Source organism: Scyliorhinus canicula, chromosome 13 (assembly GCF_902713615.1).
Source record: "Scyliorhinus canicula chromosome 13, sScyCan1.1, whole genome shotgun sequence".
Taxonomy (NCBI): Eukaryota; Metazoa; Chordata; class Chondrichthyes; order Carcharhiniformes; family Scyliorhinidae; genus Scyliorhinus; species Scyliorhinus canicula.
The window spans coordinates 26,694,515-26,707,868 of NC_052158.1; the positions used below are offsets into that span (position 1 = coordinate 26,694,515).

Here is a 13,354-nt window from a genome sequence, read left to right on the forward strand (position 1 = left end):
CTGGGTGGCGCTGTGGCTGGCGGTTCCTCCCCGCCGCTGTGAGGCGCTGTGGCTGGCGGTTCCTCCCCGCCGCTGGATGGCGCTGTGGCTGGCGGTTTCTTTCCGCCGCTGGGTGGCGCTGTGGCTGGCGGTTTCTCCTCGCCGCTGGGTGGCGCTGTGGCTGGCGGTTTCTCGCCACGGCTAGGTGGCGCTGTAGCTGGCGGTTTCTCCCCGCCGCTAGGTGGCGCTGTGGCTGGCGGTTTCTTCCCCTCGTCAGTGTGGTGCTGTGGCTGACGGGTCCTCCCTTCCACTGTGTGGCGCTATGTCTGGGGATTCCTCCTCTTCGCCGGGTGGCGCTGTGGCTGGCGGTTTCTCCCGGCAGCTGGGGGACGCTGTGGCTGGCAATTCCTTCCCTCCACTGTGTGGCGCTGTGGCTGGCAGGTCCTCTTTTCCACTGGGTGCCGCTGTTGCTGGCGGGTCCTCCTTTCCACTTGGTGGCGCTGTTGCTGGCGGGTCCTCCTTTCCACTGGGTGGCGCTGTTGCTGGCAAATCCTCCTTTCCATTGGGTGGCGCTGTGGCTGGCGGATCCTCCTTTCCACCGAGTGGCGCTGTGGCTGGCGGGACCTCCTTTCCACTTGGTGGCGCTGTAGCCGGGGCTCAGTCTCCTCTCCGCCGGGTGGCGCTGTCGGTGGAGCCGGGCGGGAGGCAGAATCGATGTTTCCTATTCCTGGGTCCAGCGCCTGAGTGACAGGCCGAAGGTGAGTTAGCCCGGGCTGCAGATGTCAATGCGTTTCAATTCAGGGCAAGGGGACAGGACAGGACAGGACAGGTGGGTGGTCCCGGTGTGTTGAATACGAGCAATTGGAGGGAGGGTTAGAATGGACCTGAGCCCAGATGGTGGGAATGAGCACAAGGGAAGATGTTGCATTTGCATAGCGCCTTTCACAAACTCGCCCAGAGCCTCAAGGTGCTCTGCAGCCACTGAAGCATCTCCCATTTACAGTCGTGGAGGAAATGGCACAGTCCAGGAGAAAGAAAAACAGTACAAAAAAGAGAAATAAGGCATGTCCAAACTGTTTTTTATTGGGAGCCAATTTGTGAAACGCAAGCTCCCATCGAATCCCTACAGTGCAGCAAGAGGCCATTAGGGTCTGTACCGACCCTCCGAAAGAGCACCCTACCCAGCCAGGCCCATCCCCATAACCCCCTTGCATTGATTATGGCCAATCCACCTAACCTGCACACTTTGGACTTTGGACTGTGCGAGGAAACCGGAGCACCCGGAGGAAACCCACGCAGACACGGGGAGAACGGGCAGACTCTGCACAGTCACCCAAGGCCAGAGTCAAACCTGGGTCCCTGCCGCTGTGAGGCAGCGGTGCTAATCACTGTGCTGCGAAGAACAATGAGCGGACAGTTTGTTTTCTGAGATTGTGGTTCAGCGATAAATCTTGGCCCAGGACACGAGGAAGAATTCCCGTGCTCTATATTAAAATGCCATCGGAGGGATCTTTTACCAGCTATGAATCCGTGCACTCAGGGTCACAGAGGCTGAGACATTGGAGGACGGCAGCCTCAACTCTGCAGCCCGAAGCAATCCATGAAATCCAAATTAGCCATTGGCGATGTTGAAGGAAAGGACAAGACAGTTTGTGATGCTTTTGAATAACGAGAGTATTTAGAATCTGAGGGCAGAGGCTGCACTGCTGGAGGTGAGGGAATAGACAGCTGGAGTAAAGGGAACAGGCCACTGGACACTAAAACCTCATTATTTTGGTCCCTACAGAACTGCAATGGCTGATTCTTGCTTCCAGTCAGACCCGGATTTCTGCCCTGAGTGTGGGACGATTCTGCCATTGCCTGGCCAAGAGGAGTTTGTGGTGTGTCGCAAGTGTGATTTCCAAATCAGCATTCGCAGTGAGTTCCCAGTGTTAATGAGGGGGGGGGGGGGGGGGGGGGGGGGGTGGGGGTGTTCAGGAGCTAAATGCAGTGAAACACTTTCTGCACTGTCCCTATCAAACATTCCCAGGATAGATCCAGCACTGGTTATGTGAGGTTATGAACTTTGATGGAAGAATGGAGGCATAGGCTATTTTTAAAATGGGGAAATGCTTAGGAAATCAGAAGCACAAAGGGACTTAGGAGTCCTAGTTCAAGATTCTCTTCAGGTTCAAGTGCAGGTTCAGTCAGCAGTTAAGAAAGCAAATGCAATGTTAACATTACTTCCTGGTTTCCAGAGAGTGTTATTCCAGTATTGACATGTGTCAGCCGTATTGACTGGCCTCGGTTGATCGGTATTCCTCGCCGACAAACCTGGCCTGGCTTCCCTCTCACTGTCCAGTAGCTGCATCCACCCCAGTTACAGACTGCTGACCACTTCCTGATCATTACTTGACTTCGTGGGAGCGCAGGCAGACGTCGAACAGCATGACCACAAAGCCACAGGTCGCATACTGCGCTGCTCCAACCTGAGACCACCGCTGCTAGCCTCATGTGACCATGTGGATGCCTGACAGCCCTGTTCCGCCCTGCCCACTCTAACCCACTCCCTCCCCTGCCTGGGTCCGGTCTGTGTTCAGTTTGAGGGTCCGGGTCAGGTCCGTGTTCAGTTTGAGGGGCCGGGTCGGCTCCGTGTTCAGTTGAGGATCCAGGTCGAGTCCGTGTTCAGTTTGAGGGTCCGGGTCGCGTCCGTGTTCAGTTTGAGGGCCCGGGTCAGGTCCATGTTCAGTTTGAGGGCCCGGGTTGGGTCCGTGTTCAGTTTGAGGGCCCGGGTCGGGTCCGTGTTCCGTTTCAGGGTGCGGGTCCGGTCCGTCTTCAGTTTGAGGGTCCGGGCCCGGGTCGGGTCCGTGTTCCGTTTCAGGGTGCGGGTCCGGTCCGTCTTCAGGTTGAGGGCCCGTGTCGGGTCCGTGTTCAGTTTGAGGGTCCGTGTTCAGTTTGCGGGTCCGGGTCGGGTCCGTGTTCAGGTTGAGGGTCCGGGTCGGGTCCGTGTTCAGGTTGAGGGTCCGGGTCGGGTCCGTGTTCAGGTTGAGGGTCCGGGTCGGGTCCGTGTTCAGGTTGAGGGCCAGGGTCGGGTCCGTGTTCAGGTTGAGGGCCCGTGTCGGTACCGTGTTCAGGTTGAGGGCCCGGGTATGGTCCGTGTTCAGTTTGAGGGCCCGTGTCAGGTCCGTGTTCCGGTTGAGGGCCCGGGTATGGTCCGTGTTCAGTTTGAGGGCCCGTGTCAGGTCCGTGTTCCGGTTGAGGGCCCGGGTCGGGTCCGTGTTCAGTTTGAGGACCCGGGTCGGGTCCGTGTTCAGTTTGAGGGCCCGGGTAGGGTCCGTGTTCAGGTTGAGGGCCCGTGTCGGGTCCGTGTTCAGGTTGAGCGCCTGGGTATGGTCCGTGTTCAGTTTGAGGACCCGGGTCGGGTCCGTGTTCAGTTTGAGGGCCGAGGTCGGGTCCGTGTTCAGGTTAAGGGCCCGTGTCGGGTCCGTGTTCAGTTTGAGGGCCCGGGTCGGGTCCGTGTTCAGTTTGAGTACCCGGGTCGGGTCCGTGTTCAGGTTGAGGGTCCGGGTCGGTCCGTGTTCAGTTTGAGGGTCCGGGTCGGGTCCGTGTTCAGGTTCAGGACCCGGGTCAGGTCCATGTTCAGTTTGAGGGCCCACGTCGGGTCCGTGTTCAGGTTGAGGGCCCGGGTCGGGTCCGTGTTCAGTTTGAGGGCCCAGGTCGGATCCGTGTTCAGGTTGAGGGCCAGGGTCGGGTCCGTGTTCTGTTTGAGGGACCGTATCGGGTCCGTGTTCAGGTTGAGGGCCCGGGTCGGATCCGTGTTCAGTTTGAGGGCCCGTGTTCAGGTTGAGGGCCCGGGTCGGGTCTGTGTTCAGTTTGAGGGCCCGTGTCGGGTCCGTGTTCAGGTCGAGGGCCCGTGTCGGGTCCGTGTTCTGGTTGAGGGCCAGGGTCAGGTCCATGTTCAGTTTGAGGGCCCGTGTCGGGTCCGTGTTCAGTTTGAGGGCCCGTGTCAGGTCCGTGTTCAGTTTGAGGGTCCGGGTCGGGTCAATGTTCAGTTTGAGGGCCCGGGTCGGGTCCGTGTTCAGTTTGAGGGCCCGTGTCGGGTCCGTGTTCAGTTTGGGGGTCCGGGTCGGGTCCATGTTCAGTTTGAGGGCCCGTGTCGGGTCCGTGTTCAGTTTGAGGGCCCGTGTTGGGTCCGTGTTCAGTTTGAGGGCCCGGGTCGGGTCCGTGTTCAGTTTGAGGGCCCGTGTCGGGTCCGTGTTCAGGTTGTGGGACAGGGTCGGGTCCGTGTTGAGGTTGTGGGCCCGTGTCGGTTCCGTGTTCAGGTTGTGGGCCCGTGTCGGTTCCGTGTTCAGTTTGAGGGCCCGTGTCGGGTCCATGTTCAGGTTGAGGGCCCGGGTCGGGTCCGTGTTCAGGTTGTGGGCCCGGGTCAGGTCCGTGTTCAGTTTGAGGGCCCGTGTCGGGTCCGTGTTCAGGTTGAGGGCCCGGGTCGGGTCCGTGTTCAGGTTGTGGGCCCGGGTCGGGTCCATATTCAGTTTGAGGGCCCGTGTCGGGTCCATGTTCAGTTTGAGGGCCCGTGTCGGGTCCGTGTTCAGTTTGAGGGCCCGTGTCGGGTCCGTGTTCAGTTTGAGGGCCTGGGTCGGGTCCGTGTTCAGTTTGAGGGCCCGTGTCGGGTCCGTGTTCAGGTTGTGGGACCGGGTCGGGTCCGTGTTGAGGTTGTGGGCCCGTGTCGGTTCCGTGTTCAGGTTGTGGGCCCGTGTCGGTTCCGTGTTCAGTTTGAGGGCCCGTGTCGGGTCCATGTTCAGGTTGAGGGCCCGGGTCGGGTCCGTGTTCAGGTTGTGGGCCCGGGTCAGGTCCGTGTTCAGTTTGAGGGCCCGTGTCGGGTCCGTGTTCAGGTTGAGGGCCCGGGTCGGGTCCGTGTTCAGTTTGAGGGCCAGGGTCAGGTCCGTGTTCAGTTTGAGGGCCAGGGTCAGGTCCGTGTTCAGTTTGAGGGCCCGTGTCGGGTCCGTGTTCAGGTTGAGGGCCCGGGTCGGGTCCGTGTTGAGGTTGTGGGCCCGTGTCGGTTCCGTGTTCAGGTTGTGGGCCCGTGTCGGTTCCGTGTTCAGTTTGAGGGCCCGTGTCGGGTCCATGTTCAGGTTGATGGCCCGGGTCGGGTCCGTGTTCAGGTTGTGGGCCCGTGTCGGGTCCATGTTCAGTTTGAGGGCCCGGGTCAGGTCCATGTTCAGGTTGAGGGCCCGTGTTGGGTCCATGTTCAGTTTGAGGGCCCGGGTCAGGTCCGTGTTCAGTTTGAGGGCCCGGGTCAGGTCCGTGTTCAGTTTGAGGGCCCGTGTCGGGTCCATGTTCAGGTTGAGGGCCCGGGTCGGGTCCATGTTCAGGTTGTGGGCCCGGGTCGGGTCCATGTTCAGTTTGAGGTCCCAGGTTAAGTTTGAGGACCCCAGTACGGTGGCGCAGTTGTTAGCACTGTTGCCTCGCGGCTCCGAGGTTCGATCCCAGCTCTGGGTCACTGCCCGTGTGGAGTTTGCACATTCTCCTCGTGTTTCCGTGGGTTTCGCCCCCACAACCCTAAGATGTGCAGATTAGGTGGATTGGCCACGCTAAATTGCCCCTTATTTGGAAAAAATGAATTGGGCACTCTACAGTGCAGAAGAAGGCCATTCGGCCCATTGAGTCTGCACCAACCCTCTGAAAGAGCACTCTATCTTGGCCCACTCCCCTGCCCTATTGCCATCCCTCCGTGATGATATCAATCCACCTAACCTGCACATCTTTGGGCACAATGTTCATAGATTTCATAGAATTTACAGCGCAGGAGGAGGCCATTCGGCCCATTGAGTCTGCACCGGCTCTTGGAAAGAGCACCCTACCCAAGCCCACACCTCCCACCCTATCCCCATAACCCAGTAACCCCACCCAACAGTAAGGGCAATTTAGCATGGCCAATCCGCCTTTGGACTGTGGGAGGAAACCGGAGCACCCGGAGGAAACCCACGCACACACGGGGAGAACGTGCAGACTCCGCACAGACAGTGACCCAAGCCGGCAATCGAACGTGGGACCCTGGAGTTGAGAAGCAATTGTGCTATCCACAATGCTACCGTGCTGCCCTTTCCTTTTTTTGCCATTCCTTTAAACATTTCAAAAACAAACACGTCCTGGTATTTTGGCCATGAAGACAGCTCTAGACTGAAATGAGCTCCATCATAAAATAATAAAATAATTAGCTTTCTTCACCGACACCTGTATTTCCTGTATCCCCAGATATCTTGACTAAATTGCCCAACAGCAAGTCGAAGCTGAACCATTTAATTTTAACCTGTGGTCACAGGATACAATCTGCCGGGTATTACGGATACGGAAAGCCAGGCCAGTTCCCAAATCCTTCGACTGGGCTGCAGGGGGCTCGGGGGCCCCAGGCACAGGCTGGCCTGATGTGAAATGTGGGCTCTCTGTGGCTGACTTTTGTTCTTTTCCAGAGTTTGAAGGGACCGTGATCCGCTCGGAGAAGGTGTTCAACGATCCCGAGCTGATGCAGCTCAACGTGGCAGTTGAGGCTGAGGAAGGGGAACTGAAAGGGCCTGAGGTGGGTGGCCATGAGGGGAGTTACTGCAGATGCCACATGCGTTGCTGAGTCAGAGACAGTCAGAAGGGAGACACTAGTGTGGCTGGTGAGAGTCGGTGAGGGGATGCTTCTGGTGTGGGAGACCATTTTTGAATGCGAGGACTTGGTAAAAAAAAGTTAGAGTACCCAATTATTTTTTTCCCAATTAAGAGGCAATTTAGCGTGGCCAATCCACCTTCCCTGTACATCTTTTGGCTTTGTGGGGGCGAAACCCACGCAGACATGGGGACAATGTGCAAACTCCACACGGACAGTGGCCCAGGGCCAGAATGCGAACCCGGGTCCTCAGCGCTGCAGTCCCAGTGCTAACCACTGCGCCACGTGCCACCCTGTCAGAGAGACCTTTAATCATGAGGCATAAGGGCAGCACGGTGGCACCGTGGGTTAGCCCTGCTGCCTCACGGCGCCGAGGTCCCAGGTTCGATCCCGGCTCTGGGTCACTGTCCGTGTGGAGTTTGCACATTCTCCTCGTGTTTGCGTGGGTTGCATCCCCACAACCCAAAGATGTGCAGGGTAGGTGGATTGGCCACGTTACATTGCCCTTAATTTGAAAAAGTGAATTGGATACCCTAAATTTATTAGTTTAAAAAAAATCATGAGGCAATACAGAATAGAGTTTTGAGCTCGATAACAGGAGAGACTCTGACAGAGATGTGTGTTAAACTTTTTGAATATGTTTGGGGTGAACATAAAACATAACAGTGCAGAAGGGGGCCATTTGGCCCATCGAGTCTGCACCGACCCACTGAGGCCCTCACTTCCACCCTATCCCCGTCACCCAATAACCCCTCCTAACCTTTTTGGTCACTAAGGGCAATTTATCATGGCCAATCCACCTAACCTGCACATCTTTGGACTGTGGGAGGAAACCGGAGCACCCGGAGGAAACCCACGCAGACACGGGGAGAACGTGCAGACTCCGCACAGTGACCCAGCCGGGAACCGAACCTGGGACCCTGGCACTGTGAAGCCACAGTGCTAATGTGCTGCTGTGAGGGTGGCGGGGGAGGTTTGATGCAAAGGTGGGTGGTATTGAAAGCAGTGTAAAAAAATATATAAAATTATGGATGTAGTAATAGATTAAATGACTGGACAGAAGACTGGCAAATGGGTATCAATATAGAGTCCAATGTGAGACCATTCACTGGACTTTGAAAATATAGAATAGTGTAGATTTATCAGGATATTATCTGGACTCCCAAGGTTTAGGTTACGGGATCGGGAATGCACAGGCAAGGATTGCATCCACGGAATTTCAACGTTTAAGAGGTGTTTTGACTGAAGATTTCAAGATATTAAGGGGAACAAATCGGGTTGATTGAAAGCTGTTTCCGCTGGCTGGGGAGCCTTGAGACTAATGGGGTTATCTCGAAGTGAGCACCAGACCCTTCGGGAGCGAAATGAGGAACCATTTTGTTTCTGGGCATCTCCACCATCGGGAACATCCTTTCTGCAGCTGCCCTGTCCAGTCCTGTTAGAATTTTTTAGGTTTCTATGAGATCCACCCTCGTTCTTCAAATGTAATCGAATCAACTCAGTCTCTCCTCATACGTCAGTCCTGTCATCCCCGGAATCAGTCTGGTAAACTGGGGAAGGGGCGGCACAGTGGTTAGCACTGCGGCCTCACAGTGCTGAGGACCCGGGTTTGATCCCGGCTCTGGAGTTTGCACATTCTCCCCGTGTCTGCGTGGGTCTCACTCCCGCAATCCAAAGATGTTCCGGATCGGCCACGCGACATGTCTCCTCAATTTGAAAAGAAGATGCGCTGTGCAATCACGCGAGTCCCCGGGTGGGCAGAGGCGCGAGGCCATTGAGGGTGTAAGCTATCCCGACGGGGAGGCATTTCCTGTTGTTAACCAGGGTACACTGTGCCTCCAGGTGGACCGGAAATGCTCGCGCTGCGGACACGACGGGATGGTGTATCATACGCGGCAAACCCGCTCAGCAGACGAAGGGCAGACCGTGTTCTACACGTGCATTAACTGCAGGTGGGTATACAGGGCTGGGCCGGGGTAGGGGAGGTGGGGGGGGCGGAGAGATCGGCGGACAGTGGTGCAGACCGTTTAGTGTGGCGGTGTGAGGGGAGGGGGTGACGTTAAGGATGTGAGAGACATGGCCTGCAGGGTAGAGGGGGCAGAGACCAGATGACCAGTTCCAGGGAGGGTGGGAGCGAGGTACAGTGGCTCAACCAACAGTACGTGGGATACGGGGCCTTGCCGGCAGGCCCAGCCTTAGTTACCCATCCCTAATGGCCCCTGAACTGAGTGATTCGCTCGGCCATTTCTGAGGGCAGTTCACAGTCAACTTCTGGAGACATGGTTAGGCCAGACTGGGTAAGGGCAGCAGATTATCTTCCCGAAAGGGGTATTAATGAACGGGATGGGTTTTTACCGCAATCGATGCTAGTTATCATGATCACCATTACTGAGACTAACTTCGCGTTAATTGATTTTAAATTCCACTGTGGTGGGATTTGAACCCCTGTCCCCAGGACATTGGCTGACCTGCTACTCCTGTGACATTATCACCACGCCACTGTCTCTCCTGTAACCAGAATCTTGGGCTTTGGGAGGCATTTAATGTGTTTTGTCTCATTTTTCAGGTTCCAAGAGAAGGAGGATTCTTAATCGTGGGAGGATTCAGAGTGAGAGCTTGGACTGGTTAAAAGGTGCTGGTTTGAATGTGCCTCGCTCCAACACAAAGCCTCTTGAATTGACTGTTGGATGGGGCATGATGGCAGCAGCTGTCTGTGAGGGCTGTCGGAAACTGCGTAACCTCATGCAGCTAATTAAATTAAATTAAATTAAATGAAAATCGCTTGTTGTCACAAGTAGGCTTCAAATGAAGTTACTGTGATGGACTGATTGCAGAGTGAGGGAACACTCTCTCTGTTTCGGTCTCTCTCTCTCTGTATGTCTCTGTCTCTCTCTCTGTCTCTCTCTCTCTCTCTCTCTGTCTCTCTCTATCTCTGTCTCTCTCTCTCTTTCTCCCTCTGTCTCTCTCTCTATGTCTCTGTGTCTCTCTCTCTGTCTCTCTCTCTCTCTGTCTCTCTCTTTCTCCCTCTGTCTCTCTCTCTATGTCTCTTTGTGTCTCTCTCTCTGTCTCTCTCTCTCTCTGTCTCTCTCTCTGTCTCTCTCTCTGTCTCTCTCTCTGTCTCTCTCTCTGTCTCTCTCTCTGTCTCTCTCTCTCTTTCTCCCTCTGTCTCTCTGTGTCTCTGTCTCTCTCTGTGTCTCTCTCTCTCTCTGTCTCTCTCTCTCTCTCTTTCTCCCTCTGTCTCTATCTCTGTCTCTCTCTCTCTTTCTCCCTCTGTCTCTCTCTCTGTGTCTCTGTCTCTCTCTGTCTCTCTCTCTCTCTGTCTCCCTCTGTCTCTCTCTATGTCTCTTTGTGTCTCTCTCTCTGTCTCTCTCTCTGTCTCTCTCTCTGTCTCTCTCTCTCTCTCTGTCTCTCTCTCTGTCTCTCTCTCTCTCTCTCTCTCTGTCTCTCTGTCTCTCTCTCTTTCTCCCTCTGTGTCTCTGTCTCTCTCTCTCTCTCTCTTTCTCCCTCTGTCTCTCTCTCTCTATGCCTCTTTGTGTATCTCTCTCTCTCTCTCTCTCTCTCTCTCTCTACCACCATCCCTGTATGATATTCCGTTACAGATTGTGCAATTAAAGAAACCAAATTCAGATCGTAAGAGTTTTTGGAACATTCGCGTAATGATGGCTTAAAAGTGTACAGAATTATGAGGGACAGATATAGGGGAGATAGAGAGAATCTTTTCCCCTCGTTAGAGAGGTCAATAACCAGTGGGGCATAGATTTAAAGTAAACGGCAGGGGGTTCAGAGGGTATTTGAGGAAGATATTTTATCCAGAGGGGGTGGGAGTTTGGAACTCACTGCCTGAGAGGGTGGTAGAGGCAGCAACCCTCACAACATTTAAGAAGCATTTAGATGAAGACTTGAAATGCCACAGCACAAAAGGCTACAGACCAAGTGTTGGAAAATGGGATTGGAATAGTTAGGTGCTCGGTGGTGTAGTGGTTAGCACTGCTGCCTCATGGCGCCAAAAACCTGGGTCACTGTCTGTGTGGAGTTCTCCCCGTGTCTACGTGGGTCTCACTGCCACAATCCAAAAGATGTGCAGGTTAGGTGGATTGGCCACGCTAAATTGCCCCTTAATTGGAAAAAAATAATTGGGTAATCTAAATTTATTTTTAAAATAGTTAGGTGCTTGATGGCTGGTGCAGACATGATAGGCTGAAGGGCCACTTTCTGTGCTGTGAAATTCTTGATTCCAACAGCGATTCATGGGTAATAAAGTGTAATGCGTTAGAGCATCAAAAACCTGCATTCATTTGTGCTGCCTTCAATATAGTCAAAACGCGGGCAGCACGGTGGCGCAGTGGGTTAGTACTGGGACTGTGGCGCTGAGGACCCGGATTCAAATCCTGGCTCTGGGTCACTGTCCGTGTGGAGTTTGCACATTCTCCCCGTGTCTGCGTGGGTTTCATCCCCACAACCCAAAGATGTGCAGGTTAGGTGAATTGGCCACGCTAAACTGCCCCTTAATTGGAAAATAAATAATTGGGTACTCTAAATTTATAAAAGAAAAACATGGGGCAGCACGGTGGCACAATGGTTAGCATTGCCGCCTCACGGCGCTGAGGACCTGGGTTCGAATCCCGGCCCTGGGTCATTGTCTGTGAGGAGTTTGCACATTCTCCCCGTGTCTGCGTGGGTTTCGCCCCAACAACCCAAAAGATGTGCAGGGCAGGTGGATTGGCCACGTTAAATTGCCCCTTAATTGGAAAAAAATAATTGGGTACTCTAAATTTATTTTAATAACAACACAGTCAAAACACCTGAGGTGCCTCACAGGAACATTCAGAGTTGAGAAACTGAGTAATACCCTTGCTTCAATCTGGGGTAGGTGGGGAATGGGGCGGTGTGTGTTGGTGGGGGGGGTGGTACAAGTCCAGCTGTTGCAAAACAAGAGGGCCCCATCCAAGTTGGAGGCATTGCAGAGTGCAAAGGGGGCTGGGACGCGGAGGAGAGGGGCTGGGAGAGCGGGAGGGGGCTGCGGAGGCAGGGCTGATGGACCCAAGAACAGAGACACGTCAGTGTAGACTTGTCAGAGCTGCGGAGCAAACTGAACCAGACGGCTAACACCCAGCCATGACACCCGACCGGTCACACCAGCTGGAATGGAGCACCTGCCGGGCCACAACACTTGCTGGGACCATTCCTGCGTGGATTTCCTGCTCGGACTCTAAAGCAGCGTTCTTCAAACTTTGTTTCCGGGGACCCATTTTTACCAACCTGGCCAACCTTTGGGACCCAACCCGGCCGACCTTCGTGACCCACGCCGGCCTACCTTTGTGACCCACGCCGTCCGACCTTCGTGACCCACACCGGCCGACCTTCGTGACCCACGCCGGCCGACCTTCGTGACCCACGCCGGCCGACCTTCGTGACCCACACCGGCCAACCTTTGGGACCCAACCTGGCCGACCTTAGCGACCCACACCGGCCAACCTTTGGGACCCAACCTGGCCGACCTTAGCGACCCACGCCAGCCGACCTGCGCGACCCACCATTTTCTCTTACCTTGTGTGCTGCTGACAAAAATGGAGGAAATGGTTTGAGGTGCCTTTGGCCCTCGTACACGCTCCTCCAATGGAACCTGTTGGATGAAGGTGAAGCCTTCTGGTGTCGGAAACTATGGAATTTACAGTGCAGAAGGAGGCCATTGGGCCCACCGAGTCTACACTGGCTCTAGGAAAGAGCACCCTACCCAAGCCCACACCTCCACCCTATCCCCATAACCCAGTAACCCAACCCAACACTAAGGGCAATTTTGGACACTTTGGGCAATTTAGCATGGCCAATCCACCTAACCTGCACATCTTTGGACTGTGGGAGGAAACCGGAGCACCCGGAGGAAACCCACGCACACACGGGGAGAACGTGCAGACTCCGCACTGACAGTGATCCAGTAGGGAATGGAACCTGGGACCCTGGAGCTGTGAAGCAATTGTGCTAACCACTGTGCTACCGTCCTGCCCTGTGTGCCGGTGTCCCAACCCAGCCTTTAACAGTTTAAAAAAAAAGTTTTTATTCTCCATTTTCACATTTTCCTCCAAAATTCCCCCCCCCCCCAACAGTAAACGGTAACAAATACAAAATCAATCCCCTTAACAATAACAACGATCCCATCCTCCCACCACCGCAAACAACACCCCACCTGTCAATATATGCATCCAATAAAACAAACCCCCCCACGGTGGAAACAAAAAAAACAGGAGAAAAAAGCAAGGAGTCCGGGACCGCCCATGGTCACCATAGAATCCTCCCCCCCAGCCCCTGGTTACCCTAGAATCCACTCCACCCCCACCCCCCACACACTCAACGCCGTCCAACCTCCGACAAGAGTACCGTATGTGATATCCAAGAGTTGTAAACCCCACCCCCCTCCAACTCCTGCCCACTGCCTCTTGTAAAACTTCTTCCCCCAACCTCGGTTCCTTCCCCCCAACTTCCCACCCCGGCTAGACCACTCGGACCCTGTTCTGCCAGGCTCAGATGGCCGCAGCCCCTCCCCCCCCCCCTCACACCCGTTCACTGGCCAGTTTAAACCGGCCAGTGTGAAGGCCCCGCCCGGGTCCCTTTCCCCCTTGCCTGGTCCAAGGAAAGCCCAGAAATCCCCTTTTAGCACACAAACCCCACATATTCACCTACACCCCAAAGAGCCCTCACTTCAAGTGCAAATCCCATCACTTCCCTTGTCCAAATATATACACCATT

The 13,354-nt window shown here is 55.0% G+C and overlaps 1 protein-coding gene across 1 annotated transcript; it reads left to right on the plus strand.

The window, feature by feature from the left end:
* Window positions 1-743: 743 nt before the first annotated feature.
* Window positions 744-9,401, plus strand: polr1h (RNA polymerase I subunit H). Its single transcript, XM_038817134.1, has 5 exons — window positions 744-808; window positions 1,766-1,896; window positions 6,429-6,535; window positions 8,453-8,562; window positions 9,177-9,401. The coding sequence occupies exons 1-5, from the start codon at window positions 759-761 to the stop codon at window positions 9,199-9,201; spliced, it is 423 nt and encodes a 140-aa protein (XP_038673062.1). The 5' UTR covers window positions 744-758; the 3' UTR covers window positions 9,202-9,401.
* Window positions 9,402-13,354: the final 3,953 nt, after the last annotated feature.

What these genes read in the sequence shown, in the direction of transcription:
- polr1h (XM_038817134.1), top strand. Translation starts at nt 759, where the DNA reads ATGTCAATGCGTTTCAATTCAGGGCAAGGGGACAGGACAGGACAGGAC. An exon ending in GACAGGACAGGACAGGACAG is followed by an intron (nt 809 to 1,765) that starts GTGGGTGGTCCC and finishes TGGTCCCTACAG; the next exon opens with AACTGCAATGGCTGATTCTT. An exon ending in TACACGTGCATTAACTGCAG is followed by an intron (nt 8,563 to 9,176) that starts GTGGGTATACAG and finishes CTCATTTTTCAG; the next exon opens with GTTCCAAGAGAAGGAGGATT.